Raw genomic sequence first — 17,950 nt, 5'->3', positions numbered from 1 at the left:
CTGAGGGAACACCTAGCTGTACCTAACATGCATTTACTCATGCAATTACTCACAATTGTGTGGATTTCTTTGAAAAAATGGCAATTGGTTCTCACTAAGAAGAGGGTTAGGTCTCAGTACTTGTGACTTACATGATAGTACTTTGGTTTCTAAAACATTAGAAGTACTTTAAAAGTTGCCACCAGCACATTTATTAAGCTACACATATAAGGTTTCTAAAACTGACTTTACAGTTTAACCTGGCAGTAATTCAGATTAGGAAACACACATTTACCATGAAGAATAAAGGAAAAATAAAGCTTCAATTTGCTACATCTTAGTAAGCAGGTAATATTGTGGTCCATAATCTAAAATGCTAAATATAACTTATCATTTATTACTATTTAAGCACATGAATTCTGCTTGCAAACTAAATAAAGACTACAATTAATCTCTGTTAAACCGAATAGTTGTACAGGAGGATTAAAAGGGTTGTGCGTGTGTGTGTGTGTGTGTGTGTGTGTGTGTGTGTGTGTGTGTGTGTGTGTGTGTGTGTGTGTGTGTGTGTGTGTGTGTGTGTGTGTGTTGTCACGACACGGGGCGGGGTTTGTCGGCTTGTCCCCGCCTCTTGAGGACACAACAAGTGCCCATAGAAGGAAAGCCCGTCAGACTATTTTTTCGTGACAAATCTTCATTAGAAGGTGTCAGTGATTTACTCCGCTCCTGGCTGCCTTAAATGCACCCTGTCGTATGTCGCGTCTCGGTAAGTGCACTTTGTATCCTTGTAAAAGGAACCAAGATTTTAAATATCTGCGCTATCCATAACTTGGTTTGCCTGGATTTTATTTTCTGGGGTTTTTAAAATCCTGCAGGATACTTTGCGTCATTCGGATTTAATTCAGACTATCAAAACCTTTCCACAAAGTAATCCTCATGTTTGGTGTGCAGGATAATATCCGCAGGTCGCCCTATCATTTAGAAACGGATTCAACAAGCACAAACTAAAAGAAGTGGACCCTTTGCGGAGGGTGCGCAGCGCAGCCCGTGGCGGATGACAGCGACATGGAGATGTTGCGCCGCTCTTCTGTGTTTGCTGCTGAAGTTTTTGACCGCTCACCCACTGACAAGGAGCTCGTGTCCCAGGCCAAAGCCTTGTGCAGGGACTACATCCACTCCAGGCTCAACCGTGCTGGGGTCGGCTGGTCTAAGGCTGATCACGGGCTGGCTGCATCAGGTGGAACGCTGGGAGAAGTTTCGTCGGTTCTGATGTGGCTGGGTGAGGGTGTTCAACTATTATACGTTCTCAAATCCTGCTGCACAAGCTTGATAAATTAAGTTTTTATTTGGATTTATCAACGTATATGCAAGTGGGGGACGGGTTTAATCAAGAGAGCGTGCGTGTTTTTATGTCACGACATTAACGATAAAAAGAGATTATCATTGTGCAGATGAAATGATTTCACAATTTCCGAGAAAGGCAACATAACCATTTAAATATTTGCTTTCAAAAGGTATTTGTAGAGCCCTGCAAAATGAAATCATCGTGTGCCTCAGGCGCACATGCAGTACACATGAGGTAAACACAATATGAGCAGACCTGCCTCATTTTAGTTGTATTTTTGCATCAATTTACAATAAAATACTACACTACAGTCACAAAAGGTATCAGTGTTAGGTTCAAACTGTTGATATACTTATTATCACTCCTGTGCAGAACCCTGTGACCTACTTTATTATTCATTAGATTAACAACAAAACTTCCAGTTGCTCTGCTATATCTCACAGTAGTTTATTCAATCAATCAATCAGTCAATCAATCAATCAATCAATCAATCAATCAATCAATCAATCTTTATTTATATAGTGTCTTTAACAATCACAATTGTCTCTAGGCACTTTCCAGAATCCCAGGGTCTGACCCCCAACAAGCAACAGTGGCAAGGAAAAACTCCCCTTTAACAGGAAGAAACCTCGAGCAGGACCAGGCTCATGTAGGGGGACCCTCCTGCTGATGGCCGGCTGGGTAGAGAGAGAGGAGAAGGGGGGAGGAGAGGAGAGGAGAGAATAGGCAGAGATCAGGGAAATACATTAATAGTACAAGCTGCTGGTATAAGAGTAGAGTGGGTCAGCAGGGTCGGAGGTCGACAGGTCAGTATACAGCTATAAAGGCGGCGATACCTGTAGCTGGATACCGAGGGAGGGAGAGAAATCAGAAAAACTACAATAGATATATCATCATCAGGTTAACAAAAAACTGGTTATCCTCACATTTTCATTGGATAAAAAACACAAACTAGAGAACAAACCATCAATCAATACCTGACTTAAAAGGAAAAGAGCTGTCCCTGCTCCCCTACAAAGCACAGTGCCCCTCCTCCAAGGGCCCATTTATTTATGAAAGCTTCAACATTATTTGTCAACAGAAAATTGGTGTGTTCCACTCTCAGTCAAACTTTCACCATTTTCTCCAACATGGCTACTGGCTCCACACCCCTACACCCTTCATCCTTCATCATTTCTGCGGGTTAGCCAAATGGTTAACTTTACAGAGGCAGAGAGAAAATTGATCACAGTGTGGACTGGCTTCAGTTTTAACCTATATTTTGGACCGAAAATAAATAAATTGAAAGAAAAAAATCCTCTCAACCCTCAACCCATCCTTTTAAAAGAACTAACAGTGCAGTGAGACACTTACATTCAACAAAAAGATTGATCTAAAGATTCCACCTGTGAGCAAAAAACACAATATTCCCCCGGTTCTGGATCAAAATGTGTCCCGTACCTGTTTGTGGCTTTTGCCCAGTGTATGACCCTCCTCTGGAGGTCAGCGGTTCGTTTTTCAATTGGCAGCTTATAGAGGCACCTCCAGCTGCCCTTTGAGGAAACATCTGGACCCAAGAACGTGGTCCACCTTCACTCCCTGTAACCCGACAGTGGGGCCAAGTTCAAAAGCATGACACAGACCCGATAGAGAATTCTTTTTCCAGCAGCCTGAAAAGTGTCAAGCTTTGAGGTGGAAACAGGCAGGATCTGTCCTCCTCCCTCTTGCCAGTCCCCCACAGCCGGAGCGATGGATAACGTAGGGAAACTGTACTCTCCTCCATCAAGCCACTGTTCACAGTGGGTGCAATTGTCCATGTAGGATCTCCAATGGGCCGGCAGGCGAGCACGGACTTCAGCCAATACCCTCTCGAGCAATCTGATAGACAGTGGCTCCTCAAACAGTCAGAGACCTGGGATCACATCCGCTGTCCGTTTAACCTTAAAGATCATCCAGGCCTGTAGCACTGAAGAATAGAAAGGGCCGAGGCCCGTGATATCACCACAGGATTGATTGAGGAGGAAGAGCTGCTTGTCAAGACCCAGCTGGCCGCCGCTCCTCAGCAGCAGCCGGTAACCCATGAATAAAACCTTTCACCAAAACCAAAAGTCCTCAACACCGAAAATAGATAAGAGTGGTCTACCCTGTCAAAAGCCTTCTCCTGGTCCAGTAAAAGAATCCCCATATCCACATTAAAATATTTACAAGGTTCAATTATGTCTCTTATTTAAAAAATAGTGTCCCTTACTGACCTCTTTGGCACACAATACCTACAATGTTCTCCAGAACTCCCTTCAGAACTTTATAATCTGTACAGAGGAGGGCCACTGACCTCCAGCTCCTCAGCTGTGCCAAGTACCCCTTCTTTGGCCACAAAGAGAGGACAGGCCGTTGACAGAGACCAGGAGAGTTCCTGATGCCAGAGACTCCAAAAGCAAGTGTTAAGTCTCTGCCAAGCAGTGGCCAAAAAGGTTTTCAAAAGTCTGTGGAGAGCCCGTTGATGCCTGGTGCCTGTTGTAAAGTCATCTAATTGACTGCGACTGTCAGTTCCTCTAGGGTCAGTTTGCAGTCAAGGGAGGTCTTCTCCTCTGGGCTGAGCTGAGGGAGGCCCTCCAGGAGTTCCTCACGACTCTGCAAGCTGCAACGCTCCACCCCATAGAAAAGCCTGGTGTGGGTTCTCATTTTCTCCGGGACTGTTGTAATTCTGCCCACAGGGAGGTGAAGGCAGGCCATCTACTTCCTCCTGGCCACCGACCTCTCCAGGTTGAAAATGAAAGAGCTTGGAGCGTCCATCTCCTCCAGGTGGAGGATGCGCGATCTTACCTTCATTCACTCCCTCAGGAAGGTGCTCAGCTCAATCCTCTTCTCCTGGAGCCAGTAACCAGAGGTGGGGTCACTGTCTGTGATGTCCAACGTCCCTATGGATGATGTTCTGCACAGAGGTGTTCAATAGAAAAGATGAAACAGAAAGGAGGAACAGCACAAACAGAGATGAAGAATCCACCATGTGATGCATGAACATGAGATTTTGGACTTTGTTTTACCTGTTTTCTCCTTCATAAGTGTAGTTATGTGCTTTTTTTAACCTGAATCGTTTAGACTCATCAAGCGGCGGCAGCAAGTGGAGCCGCTGGCTGTTTATGGGGACAAGTGAGGCGTTTATGTCCAACATCTCCACACTCTAAAGACTTCATGTGGCCTGATGATGGCCATCGCCATGTCTGACTCTAAAGGACAAGAAGTCCAAGAACATGAAAACTTGCCTCCTTAGAGACTGGACGTGCCTCAGTTTAGGGTCTTTACACCCTAAGTTCACCATTTTAATTACGCTGGCCATCTTCCCATACCTGCAGGGCTCTGTTACCAGCAGCTCATTCAGAATATACGATGGGACCCCAGACACAGTGATCTGCACAGAGAGCACCGATAGTGCAGACACCTGCACCAGCAGGTCCCAGATAAAGACGCCACTCTGCACTAACTGGTTCTGACCTCAGAAAAACAACGACAGCCTTATTCATGCGGGAAGCAAAGGACAGACTATTGTGTCCCACCTGCTCCGCCACGGCCAGGAAGACCGCCTCCAAACTGACGCTCCCCTCGGCAGTACTATCCGCACACCTTGGCGGATAGACGGAGGCGACTTCTCAGAGGACGCCAATCCTCCCAAACACCACCTGCACTGAAAAACAAAGAAAATAGATGGGGGAAGAGAGAGGAGAGGAGAGGAGAGGAGAGGAGAGGAGAGGAGAGGAGAGGAGAGGAGAGGAGAGGAGAGGAGAGGAGAGGAGAGGAGAGGAGAGGAGAGGAGAGGAGAGACCATGACCCAGTGGGGTGACAGAGGCCTGTCAGGTGATTATGATTCTTTACCCCGGCAGCCTCGGCCTATAGCAGCATAATTAAGATGTTAACATAATAATTAGATGACCCTCAGTCTAAATATAATAATTATGTCTAGGATAATTACTGGAACTACAGAATTAGCGAAAATAAGCTTTTTCAAAAAGGAAGGTCTTAAGTCTAATCTTAAAAGTAGAGGTGGAGTCAGCCTCCCGTACAGTAAAACCAAAATAAGAGAAAAAGTACATCCAGTAAAATTGATAGATTACCGGTAAATTAATCCCTAAAAATGAACACCTCAACATTCATATGCATCGTAAGGTATGGATGGATAGCAGTAAATAGGTAAGTCTTTATCCCTTAAGATTAAGAACTTTGATTTGATTAGGCCCACATTTTTCTCCTATTGTGACAACAGATTTTTGAGTTTCTGTTGGTAATTGCAATTATTACAATCCATTGATTGATCTTCTACTGCCTCTCCCTTAATAGAGTAACAGGGGTGGGATGAGGCTCCTGGAGCCTATCCAAGCTGCCTTCATGCAAGAGGCAGGATACAGCATGGACAAGTCAACAGCTCCCCTCCCTGCTTCCTTCTTCCACTAGTCACCATTTCACACTTCACTTCTTCTTCTCACTGTTTTTGACCCATTCTCACTTAATGACAGTTACAATTTATGTTAGTTTAATGAGTGTGTGCTATATTGTCTATCATACAGGCAAAGCAAGCTGCTGTACAGACTGTCATATTTTGTGGATTGATTTTTAAGGATATTCCATGTGTTGACCAGGTGCTGAGTTGGAGTATCTTCGGCCAAATGTTTACTGTAACGTAGCCCGGCAGCTCAACATCACGGTGGCATCAGAGAGCATTATGTCTGATGCTTTTCTGGCTGTAGCAGCAGACATTTTCTCCACAGGTGGGTCCACGTCAAAATATTCTTAGCTGTAAATCAGGCAAATGAAGGGGAAAATCTATGTTTTGTTCACACCGGCATCGGTATACTGATTTAAAAATATTCCCTAATATTTGAGTTAAGTTATTTATTCTGATGCAAAGAAAAATCTGCATAGTTGTGTTCAAATGAAGGAGAAATTGTTTCTGCGATTATTGACTTCCCTCTTTTTTTTTATTTCACCCAACATTTCCTACTTTAAATAAGATGAACGAGCCAAAACTACCATTTTGGAACCATGTTTTACCATTAAGTTTATATGTTCGGATTTAATATGAGGGAAAACAGCTCACATTATATAGTAAGTATCTGTGTATCCGTATGTATTTGAGATTAAAGTAGCTCTGACAGTTTGTGTGCTAAGAGAACATCCATTAAAATATATGCTTATGGAAGTTTGTAAAATTAGCTTAAAACGTAGGAGAAACAACAAGTTAAAAACAAATCCTTTTTCAGTTTTCAAAGATTTCCCCTTTGCATTTAATATGGGAGTGATGGCAGAAGTGAGCAGACTTGTCAGTGCAGCAGCTCATTTTACAAAGCGCTGATTAATTTAATGTTTTTAACAGTTTGTGATGTAGCAGAGAATTGGAGCTACAAAATGATGTTTTTTAATTTTTTTAAAATATATTCTGAGGCAGAGATATGGTGATTTGTTTGCTAAAATTTGAAAATGTTTTTTCAGCCTGCTACATTCTACATCACGAGCCCTCCCTCCCCTCTAGCCTCTCCCATAGACACCAATGTTAAATGAGAGTTTGGAAGGAAAGTCCCATTTGGCTACATTTTAAAATTTGAATGGTGTTTCTAGGGGAAAGTATGGCTGTTAACCCTTAACTAGGGGTCAAAAAACATGACCTTTTCGAGGCATCTCCAATAGGATAATATGGGGTTTGTGGGGGTCTTTAAACCCCAATATCTCGGAAACCCCCATAGAAAAAAAAGAAAAGTTATAGAATAGGAATCCCAGAATTTAGACATGTTATGGTATAATTTGGTGCGATACCGAACGAGATATGCACCAACTTTTTGTTGAAAAAATAGGAAGAAGGGAAAAAAAATGCCACGTTTTCTCGGTGTGAGAATGGAGGCTTTTTGGGTTTTTCTGGCCTTTTGGACTCATGGTGGTGAGTCACCAGTTCTCCTGAAATGGTGTGAATATTTGGTTTATTGTAACAAACAACAAACCAAAAACCACTGCAGACTAGGTTTTGATGTAACCGGTCTTGTGCATGTAACCTTGTTACAACAATATGTAAAAGAACAAAATTATTTTGACAGGATATTGAACCATTTATCTGCAACTGTAACGTTCCTCTTGCCAGTTTTATATGAAAGCTAGACATTTACTTTAGTTATTCATGATAAATGATACCTGATTGACACATGACTTGTGTAATTTATTGGCGATGCAGTTTGGCAAGTGTTAAAAGCTAAAATGTTAACAATGGACCCTTATAGTCTGTTCAAGATTTAACAAAATGTCATAAGAGGGTAAATAGGCTGACTTTAAACAAAATACACCTTGTAGACTTTTTTTAAAATGCTGCTGATTATTTTATACTCTAGCACTGTTAATTACTTAAACTTGAAGCAATTCATAAGATTTTTATGAAGTATTCAAGTACTCTTTACTTTTCTGTTGTCAGATATCGTACCTCCACACCACTTTACTTTGCACTGCACTGATTTACCCTGTTTGTCTCTGCTGATTTTTTTTTATTGTTATTGCAATATGCAACCATTGTTCAATGGTTTTACCTTGCACATTTGTTAGATAAGTCTGAACACGCATAGGTGGACAATAAAGGTAATATCAGTGTTACCCACCCAATTACACATTCACATTGGTTTGTCTCTAATATGAACTTTTTTAGTTTCATTTTTAGAAGGAATGTTTGTCAAAACAAAACAAATAAACCAGGTCATTTACACTGGAAGGAAATGATGACTTATTGATCATATCTTGTTTTTTGAAGGTGTGACCTGGGGCAAAGTGGTCTCTTTGTATGCTGTGGCGGGAGCACTGGCAGTAGACTGTGTCCGTCACGGTCACCCAGCTATGATACATACAATTGTTGACTGTATGGGGGAGTTTGTTCGCAAGAGCCTGATCTCCTGGTTGAAACGCAGAGGGGGCTGGGTAAGAGGAACTTTGTGTTTTTGTATTTTAACCCGATCAGCTGCGTTGTGGATACAAAATTGCACAAATTTATCAACTGCAAATCAGTTTAGGATAATTAAACTGGTTATCTACCTGGTTGAACATAGTTGTAAAGTGTTTACAGAAAAATGTGATTTCTTGTAAAAAAAAATAAAAAAAAATGTACATATTGTTATGTAAATTATTAATTTAAATCAAATTAATTCTCCTGTGATGACCAGCTAAGTAAAAGACAAGGGAGGGGTGATAGGAGACAGGAAAGGACAGAATATAGCACACACATAGTTAGACGTAATATACAATAGAGTTAAAAAAAAAACCAGAGGGAGAGAGAGGGAGAGAGAGAAAAGCACAAATCTACACAAGAAAAAGGTCTTAATCAAATATTGACCTACTAAATGGATCATGTTTCTGTTTACTTGGCAGCCTAGGTTAGAGAACTCTAACCATGCACATTAGTATAGCTAAAATAGTGAGCGTAGCTAAAGAGTGGTTATGTTATTGTCATGCCTTGAAATTTTCTAAGGGCTCTGCCCTGAATGCAACAACATCTTGCTGTGGGGTGAAGAAGGGCAAGGACCCATTTATTGCTGCTTGTAGCTTTAAGTACTATTATTGTTATTATTTTTTATTGTTATAATTAGCACTATTATAGATCTGGAAGAGCGTACAATGCACAGTCTCATTAATTTAACTTTTTGGTTAAACCATTTGTGAAAAAACATGAGTTGTAACACAGGTTTGTTAAAGAACACAACATTTTTCTGCTCTACAGTAATTATTTTCCTTCAAAAACATTCAATGTATATGTACAATTTTTATTTTGTTAAATTCTTAAATTGCTGTCTTAAATTGAGACGAATTAAGTATCTTCATTGGAAAAAACAAAACTTAGAGTACATTTGCCTCACAGCAAGAAGGTTGTGGGTTCTAATCACCTGGGGGCTAGGGGCTTTTCAATGGGGAGTGTGCATGTTCTCCCAGTAGATGTGTAAGTTCAGTTCTCTGGCTTCATCATACAATGTAAAGATATGCATTTGGCAAACTGGCTATTTAAATAGACTTTATATGTTAAATTCTGTGTTAATACAAGTGAAACAGAAGCAATTAAATAAAGCAAAGGAAGCAAGAAGACTTTATTACAGTCAGTTTGGAGTGGGACAAAAGGAAGAGCAGCACAGCGTTTAAATGACCTTAAAAACGCAAATGAGCTAGTTAAACCAACTGTTATATTTCTTCATGGGAAGATGATGACAGTCAAACTCAATCAGTGAAAAGACATGTCTGAGGTTTAAACAAAAGTTTTCTTTATTATCTTGACAAATGTGTGCTCATTTGTTGCTTCAGATGTATCTTTTTTTGTACCCACGCAGACTCAGATGTGACTAAATATATCAATTCACACAGTATCAATTCTGCTGCCATAGGTGGATGTAACCAAATGTGTGGTCAACACGGATCCCAACTTTCACTCCCACTGGCTGATGTCTGCTTTGTGTGCCTTTGGAAACTACCTGAAGACTACAGTATTATACCTGCTCAGGGAAAAATGACTATCTATGAGGCACCTGTTGGAGTCTGATCAGCAGCAACAGCAGCATAGGATTATGTTTACATGGATTTGCACTGAGCCTGCTATTATTAACACACAAACCTTCATAGAAAACTGACTTTTCCTTCTTATCTATTTATTGTTGTTAAAATAGCATTTGATGGGAATGTATCAAGTTACCCATATGGTTGAAACTTCCCCTTTTTATTTTGTGCTTTTGTGTTTGATGCCCAAGTGTAAAGACCACCACTTCACGTCAGGATGTTAAACGTATATAAATGCAAAAATACAACCTGCTTTCTATCGAGTGTAAACTGTAGAAAACATTTTAAACTGGCTGTGTCACCTTAACTGCCGAAAATAAGTTATAATGAAATGCATGCAATTAGCTGTAAGAAATTAAGTCAAGATTTTCCTTGGCATTTAGATCTATTAAGCTCTGTTATTGTGCAATAGACTTTAATGAACCAAACCAGCAGTTAGATATGTATTTCAAGCAGTTCAAAAATATAATGCATCATATACACGGTGAGTTTTGAACTACCTTACTGCACTAATTGAAGAATTAAAGTTACAAGAAAACTTCACCGAATGAGTAGAACGAGGAATGATTTCACTTTTGTGGGGCACAGAGCACTTGGCCTGAGAAAACTCATGAGTCTTCAGTGACAGTAAATATAATATATGGTGTATATGAATAAAAGGTTTGTAAACGTGTGACAGAATCATTGTTGGTAGTGTGTTCGCAATGATGTTTATTATTGGTGACAGACAGACAGACAGACAGACAGACAGACAGACAGACAGACAGACAGACAGACAGACAGACAGACAGACAGACAGACAGACAGAACGAACTATCGCTCTATTATCTAACCATGACTCAATACTCCTGCTATACTCTCTATACGTATCGCTCCTCGCGACTGATGCCGATTCGTCCCCGTCTTCTACATTTGATTGGACGACATGAAAACGTCCCGCCCCTTCCCAGATTCCACCGCAGCGCTCTCTTCCTATTGGTCCAGCGAGTTAGACGCAGAGAACAACAAACAAGTTAGAGTGAAGACTGTCGTGATGGACGCGGGTAGGCAACTCAAACCAACAAAAAATTAAGCTCATAGCCAGCGAGTATAACCGCAAGAAGAAACATTCACCATCTGTACTCAATGTTTTGCCTTTACACGGAAGTTCTGTCGTATCAAGTTGTCACTCAAACCTAAATCCCTATTACTTTGTATTCAGGTTAGCTCGGCGTTGTTTAAAGCTAAATGCTAACTAGAGCTAGCTAGCTCTTATTGGTAAATGTTTTACATTTGTCGCATTGTCAGCTTGCAACATATTCGCGTTTTTACACGTACGATGTACCGATGTGTACATACTCATTCCATGTCCTTCAGTTAAATTTGGCTTTTAAATAGTCGCATTTTGCCTTTGATTGGGTCATTTGCATTATCGTTATGTTGTGCCCCAGACGAACATCTCAGGCGATGCACTGTCACCATCACGTCTGTCAGAAGGCTACTGTCCGTCAGGATGTGTCTACTCGTGAAGAGACTTTATTACCTGTCGTTTTAATACAGATATAGCTGTATATATAGCTTTATCTCTTTACTTATGAACCTACAAAGTAAAGCTTGTTATGATAGATATTAAGCATATTATTGAAGTTCCCTGTCTGGTGTTGGACAAGGAGGTAGCATCACATAGCATTAGCTCAAGTGGGGTATTCACAACACACAGGTTTTTCAGTATTACGCAAATATCCACGTGCCTTTTTGTGTAGGACTGTCAAAGGAAAGTTAACTTTTGTTATTTTATCATTTTTGACATGTGAAGTCCACCAACAAAAGGCATTTCTTTCAGTTTATTCCCCAACAAGTGTCAAAACTGTCATGAGACTCTGAACACACAGCAAAACAATGGGAGCGTATTACATTATGGGCAACGGATTATTCTGAGTTGGTTAACCAGCCACTGGTGAACACTGTAATACTTCATCTGTGATGTGAAATATACTCACAGGTGTGTCTGGTCCTCTTGCAGCCACCTTGACATATGACACACTTCGATTTGGAGAGTTTGAAGATTTTCCAGAGACCACAGAGCCTGTGTGGATCTTAGGGAACGAGTACAGTGCACTGACAGGTTTGAATATGAAACACACACACACACACACCCACACAGACACACACAATATAATCATATAACATTGTTTGTGATCTTTCTTTAGAGAAAGAGGAGATTTTATCAGATGTCACTTCTCGTCTTTGGTTCACCTACAGAAAAAGCTTTCCCCCAATTGGTGAGTGACCACGTGAGTAAATGAAGCTCTTCGTCGTTGGTTTGATGTTGGGAATGACACCTGTTGCCGTATGCATCACAGGTGGCACAGGGCCGACATCAGATACAGGATGGGGATGTATGTTGCGATGTGGCCAGATGATTCTGGGGCAGGCGTTAATGTGCAGACATTTAGGCAGAGGTGAGACACTTTCCATTGAGGATGCCAGACTTTAAGTTTGTGACACTGGTTTCACTAATGAAAGTCATTTTAAACATGTTTAAAAACAGTTTTTCTGTTTTCAGACTGGCGATGGGTCAGAGGACAGAAACAAAGACAGGAGTACATCAGCATTCTCAATGCATTTATTGATAAAAAAGACAGTTATTATTCCATCCATCAAATTGGTAAGTTTTTGCAAAATACTTTTCATTATATGAAGGTTTCATGAAGGGATGACTACATTTTTCTTTTCTTCTTAATGGTGGCAGCCCAAATGGGAGTTGGGGAGGGGAAGCCTATTGGCCAGTGGTATGGACCAAACACAGTTGCCCAGGTTCTAAAGTAAGTGTAGAGAAGCTAGATTCTACTTTTCTGCTTTCTGTTCATTGTGGTGTCTTGTGCAAATACAAAAACACATGTGATGTTCGCTGTGGTCATGCTAATAAAAACTGATTGCTCATATTTGTGTTTCTAAATGGTCTTATACTTGAAATTTAGAAAGTTAGCATTAGCCACATAAATATTTTGTGTTAAAACTGGAAGCTGATTGCATCATTTCACAAAGGAAGTATTAACTTACAGCCTGGATGCCCGTATTTCAGGAGTCAGTTTAAATTAATGATGAACAGGACTTTTTTTTCTCTGCCCCCAATATTCAACTACCCAATTTTTGGAATGGACAAAGAAATTTCCAAATAAAAGGCAACAACATCTGTTGAATCATTGCCAAGGTTGCTCGTTGCTAGTTTTTCTTTGTATCCCTTCCATGCCATTTAAGATTATTAAAACTCGGCCTTTTTCCTTCCTCTCAGGATATTTACAGCATGTTTTGCAAGTTACAACCATGTTATCCATTTAAGAAACAGTAAAAATACACACCAGTGATGCCATGTTTTGTCACGGTTTGCAGCAGATGAGTCCTCTTTGTGGCATCTTAATGCTGTCGCACCACTGGCAGGCTTAAAAAAAGTTGGCTTGTTAATTAAATGGCTAAATTTAATCGGTTATTTTTGTCTTAAACTATAATCCTATTTTAAAAAATCAATGACTGTTAATGTAGCGTTTAAAGAACTATGATTTCACTCAGATGCAGTGACAGATATTATCACAGTGTTAATTGGGGGCAGTGCTATGTCCTTGTATAGCCACCTGCTATTCTTGAGCATCTGAATGCACAAGAGCATTTTTAATCATTTGCATTGTAAGACAGAAAAGGCTGTAAAATGTGAAAGTGTGATTATCTTCTAGCGACTGGTAATTAGGTGATACTAGAAAAGTGGATTATTTCAAGATGTCAAGTAGTGAATATCTAATGTATTTAGATTGTGCTGATTAGCATGTCAACACAATAGCTACACTACACAGGGGCTCAGTGTGTTGTCCTGTTTTCAGAAAACTGGCTGTGTTTGACACATGGAGCAGATTAGTGGTTCATGTTGCCATGGACAATACAGTGGTCATCGAGGAGATCAGTGAGTACAATTTTCAAATGGCCAAAACAGAACTTTTATTCCAGATATCCACCATGATTGTTGAAAGTCTTAAGTTCTCCCACAAAGGGAATCTCAACACCGACCCATTATTCTTGTCTACAGAACGTCTCTGTATGCCCTGGCTGGACAAAGCAGAGGTCTTTGGTGAACCGGAGAGGGTGGGGGAACTCAATGGCTGCCTGGAGGGGGCATGTGCCCTCTCTGAGGAGGAGGTGGCTCTGTGGAAACCCCTGGTCCTGCTCATCCCACTCAGGCTGGGTTTAAGTGATATAAATGGAGCCTACATAGAAACATTGAAGGTCAGTTACTGTCCTGGGAAGTCAGAACATATTTTTGTAGTTGAAGTCAATGCACATGTTCCTCTCTTACTCTAATGTTAAACATCAGGGACTGTGTGATGGGATTGGGGTTCATTTGAATTGTTGCTAGTGTATACGTACATATATACGACATATAATATGTGTCTTTTCTTTCAGATTCACATTGACCATGAAAGTGCTATTCTGTTTTTTTCCCCTAGAAATGCTTCATGCTGCCTCAGTCACTTGGTGTTATTGGTGGAAAACCCAATAGTGCCCATTACTTCATTGGATATGTTGGTGTGTCATTTCTGCAAAAAAGATCAACTATATAAGCAGTACATGTTCATACCTGGAACATTCGAAGATAATAAGCTTTTGCTGTGCCTACCAGGAGGGGAGCTCATCTATTTAGACCCACACACCACCCAGACAGCAGTGGAGCCATGTGAACATGGCCAATTTCCCGATGACACATACCATTGTCAGCACCCACCCTGCCGGATGCACATTTGTGAACTGGACCCATCTATTGCTGTGGTACAAACTTCAACAAATTAATAACTTGGATATCTTTATTTTGATTCCCTGAAAGTCCTCAAATTGTTAAATGTATTTTTTCCAATTCACAATGTAGAATGTAACCCCCCCCCCCTCGCCAAAAGGCAGTTTTATTAGAAGCAGAATTACAAGTTTTAAAACAATCAAAGGATCCTTTTCCACTTATCTACACATTTTTAGTAAACTGCACCCTTATCCTTCATAATTCACACAGTTTAATTATTTACCTTTGCTAAAACCTGTTTTTTCAGTAACTGAAGCTTAAAGATAATTCCCATTCTTTTGCTTTCTGCCAGGGTTTCTTCTGCAGAACAGAGGACGAGTTTGATGATTGGTGTATGCGAATAAGAAGGGTGTGTTTTCATTCATTCACTTGCTTGGCAGTTACCACTGAACATAAACCATCCTTCTAAAATGCCCTTTTCCCATCCAGCTGTCCTGCAACAAAGACAACCTGCCCATGTTTGAACTCGTAGATAGTCAGCCCTCCCATCTGGTTGGTGTGGATGCCATTAATCTGACCCCTGGTGAGAAAACAAATTCTTTGCCAAATGCCCCCCCCCCCCTTTTTTTTTTAATAAATCTTTTTTGCCAATAATTACTTTGCAGATTTCTCAGACTCAGAAAGGCTGGAGCGGTTCTTTGACTCAGAAGATGAAGAGTTTGAGATCCTGTCCCTGTGAAGAACTAAGGATGATGATTTCCTGTTCAGATGCAGAAAGCCTCTCCTCTGGATTAGAGTGGAATATTACCTGAAGAACTCCAGCCGGGCCAGTTGTGATGGTGTAATCCGCGTGTCACACAATTTTGAACAACCACAAAGAATCTGTGTCCAACTCTGAGAGTCTGGTGGAAGCTGTGGTGGGAGCTCAGGACATAATTCTGTATGCACATTTTCACCTTTCCATTCAAGTCTTAACACTTTAAATGTGTATTCTTAAATTATATGGTGCCTTTCCCTGTCTCTAAAAGCAAGATTGCCATAACAAATATAGTTCATGATGGCTTGCATACTTTGTCACTAACTTAAGTAATTTAAGAGCCTGTAAGGAAGGTGGACAAGTCGTACTAACTGAATGCAAAGAACCATTGCCAACTCCAAGAAGTTAAATAATATTTATTGAATCATCACAATACAGATCAAGTGAAAAATGGAACCTGTAAAAACAATGAGTTTGAAATAAAAGTCAGTGATGGACAATAATTTGACTCATGATCATATGAAATGAGTCGAAGCATTTCTTCTGCTTCCAGATCACGTAAAATTAAATCTGTACAACACGGAAGAGCTGTGATGTTAGTTTCTTCACTTCAGCTCAGTGTTACTGCCACAGCTCTCCCAATGGCAGGTTCTGAGCTATATTAATCGCATTAAGAGAATGTTCTGTAATGTCCTTGTGCACATCTTCAACATTCATGGAGGCATCAATTACCTGAAACAGGAGTTTATGCATTAATATAAATGATCTGTATAATCTGTAAATATAATAATCTGACCCTTGATGCGTTTACATTTCCTACTGGCTTCATACCTTCCAGTTGACTGTTTCATCCTCCATCAGATGTTTAAATTGCTGTTGAACTGCACATTGGAAACTACTCTTCTCATATCTTTCCATACCAAAGTGCCCTCTGAGTGCAGCCTCAGCTGGACTGAGCTGCAGAAATAAGACAAGGTCCGGTTTTGGCAGGCCCACATCAGGCTGCTTGCACCAGTGCAGACTGAACCCCTAAAATGACACGCAACATGCCACATCATGGACCATCACAAAAAAAAAAAGAGGTCAATTCTGAATGGTTGAGCAAATACTCACTGGTTTGGCACTGGTGAAAGCAACTCCAGAAAAGGCGTATCTGTCTACCACCAAAGTGGTCCCTTGCTCCAGCTTTTTCTTTATCAGCGGTCTATAATCGGAATTGTCAGGGTTGATATTGCATTATAACGTTTAAATTACTCTACATACTGACAGAATCTGAGTGACTACAACATTAACTGTTTAACCTGAATGAGTTATGATCCAATGAGCTTTACGCCCACAAACATTTAAATCACCAAATCTTTATCACCGTCTGAAGTTGTCATTTGTTATGCGTTTGTGATCTAAATCAGTGGTGTAATTTGCATGAAGTTTGAAGCTACTACACTGCAGTACTCTTTTCCTACTACGGTAGGCTGTTTGCATTACAAGCCCAAGTGCCCTGAACCTTTTTTTCCTCTCCTTTATGCAAACCGGATCAGATCTTTTTTCAACAGCTAAGGAGACATTTGACGTTTTAGACATTTGGGGGAGGGACACACACATCACATCAGGGCCGTCAGCGGTTGTCACTGTTGTCTATTACAGACACAAGAAATTAGGCCTGCAGTGTCAGAGAGCAGAAAACCGATTTATGCGTCGAATTAACTCCCTTGTTAGTGAATTTGCGTTCACTTAAAGCAAACATATTTATAAAAAAAAAAAGAAAAAAAAAAAGTCTTACACCAGTTCCCAGCGGTTGGCAGAGAACAGCAGGTGCACGGTTTGGCCCGATAACTCACTTTGGTTCTCCAGGTAGGCGCTGATCATCTTCCCAATTGTAGTTGTCCTGTCTGCCCCCAAAGAATTAGAAAGCTCATTACGCTAACGATAAAGCAAGTTATTAAGACATGTCACGGTAAACCATGGTTATTGTTACTTCACAGCGATATACGGGCCATAAGCATGAACAGAACATAAATACGTGGTTAAAAACGCCATACCTGGAAACCTCATCATTTCAGCGGGGTGACCCTTGCGTCGCAACGCTTGGACCAGTTTTTGGCACTGGGTTGTTTTCCCAGCTTTGTCCACTCCCTCCAGCACGATAAGCGCCCCTCGTTTACACGCCATCCCCACGAATCTTAACACCGAGGCGCAAACTAGAGGTTCCACTAGGTTTAAAATTTGCCTTGACCCGAAATTTACCCGCCTTAACTACAGACGTCAACAGGAAGGATCTACAATGACGTACTTCCTGCAACCTTTTTTAAAACAACTTTATTTAAAACAAAAAGCAGCAACGGCGCGAGAGGGTTCGTTCCTCTCGACTGCAAGGCTCAACTTCCCCGATAATGTCATAAGTAAACTGTCCAATATGAATTGTTCTGTTAACATTTCGTCGACCACAAATTAATCTCGAAGACGAGTTCGACGAGAGTCATCAAGTTAAACCAAAATTCGAATGAATCTATAATTGTTTTTGTTGTCCCATCTCCTTCATCAACATGACGAAAGGTAGTTGGTTCCTTGTGGAGTGGAG

The 17,950-nt window shown here is 40.8% G+C and overlaps 3 protein-coding genes across 3 annotated transcripts; 2 read left to right on the top strand and 1 right to left on the bottom strand.

The window, feature by feature from the left end:
• The first annotated feature begins 525 nt into the window (after positions 1 to 525).
• Positions 526 to 10,529, top strand: boka (BCL2 family apoptosis regulator BOK a). Its single transcript, XM_003973785.3, has 5 exons — positions 526 to 742; positions 928 to 1,255; positions 5,932 to 6,060; positions 8,076 to 8,239; positions 9,688 to 10,529. The coding sequence occupies exons 2-5, from the start codon at positions 1,042 to 1,044 to the stop codon at positions 9,811 to 9,813; spliced, it is 633 nt and encodes a 210-aa protein (XP_003973834.1). The 5' UTR covers positions 526 to 742; positions 928 to 1,041; the 3' UTR covers positions 9,814 to 10,529.
• Positions 10,530 to 10,740: 211 nt separating this feature from the next.
• On the top strand, positions 10,741 to 15,710 carry atg4b (autophagy related 4B, cysteine peptidase). Its single transcript, XM_003973784.3, has 13 exons — positions 10,741 to 10,899; positions 11,859 to 11,960; positions 12,046 to 12,117; positions 12,199 to 12,297; positions 12,402 to 12,503; positions 12,588 to 12,660; positions 13,711 to 13,790; positions 13,914 to 14,110; positions 14,332 to 14,410; positions 14,505 to 14,650; positions 14,968 to 15,024; positions 15,105 to 15,198; positions 15,281 to 15,710. The coding sequence occupies exons 1-13, from the start codon at positions 10,782 to 10,784 to the stop codon at positions 15,352 to 15,354; spliced, it is 1,293 nt and encodes a 430-aa protein (XP_003973833.2). The 5' UTR covers positions 10,741 to 10,781; the 3' UTR covers positions 15,355 to 15,710.
• A 58-nt stretch (positions 15,711 to 15,768) lies between these two features.
• LOC101076531 (thymidylate kinase) lies at positions 15,769 to 17,653 on the bottom strand. Its single transcript, XM_003973782.3, has 5 exons — positions 17,412 to 17,653; positions 17,153 to 17,261; positions 16,486 to 16,576; positions 16,204 to 16,401; positions 15,769 to 16,104 (listed from the first exon to the last, which is right to left on the bottom strand). The coding sequence occupies exons 1-5, from the start codon at positions 17,539 to 17,541 to the stop codon at positions 15,994 to 15,996; spliced, it is 639 nt and encodes a 212-aa protein (XP_003973831.2). The 5' UTR covers positions 17,542 to 17,653; the 3' UTR covers positions 15,769 to 15,993.
• Positions 17,654 to 17,950: the final 297 nt, after the last annotated feature.

Source organism: Takifugu rubripes, chromosome 20 (genome assembly GCF_901000725.2).
Source record: "Takifugu rubripes chromosome 20, fTakRub1.2, whole genome shotgun sequence".
Lineage (NCBI taxonomy): Eukaryota > Metazoa > Chordata > Actinopteri > Tetraodontiformes > Tetraodontidae > Takifugu > Takifugu rubripes.
This window is presented reverse-complemented; position numbering and strand designations above follow the sequence as displayed.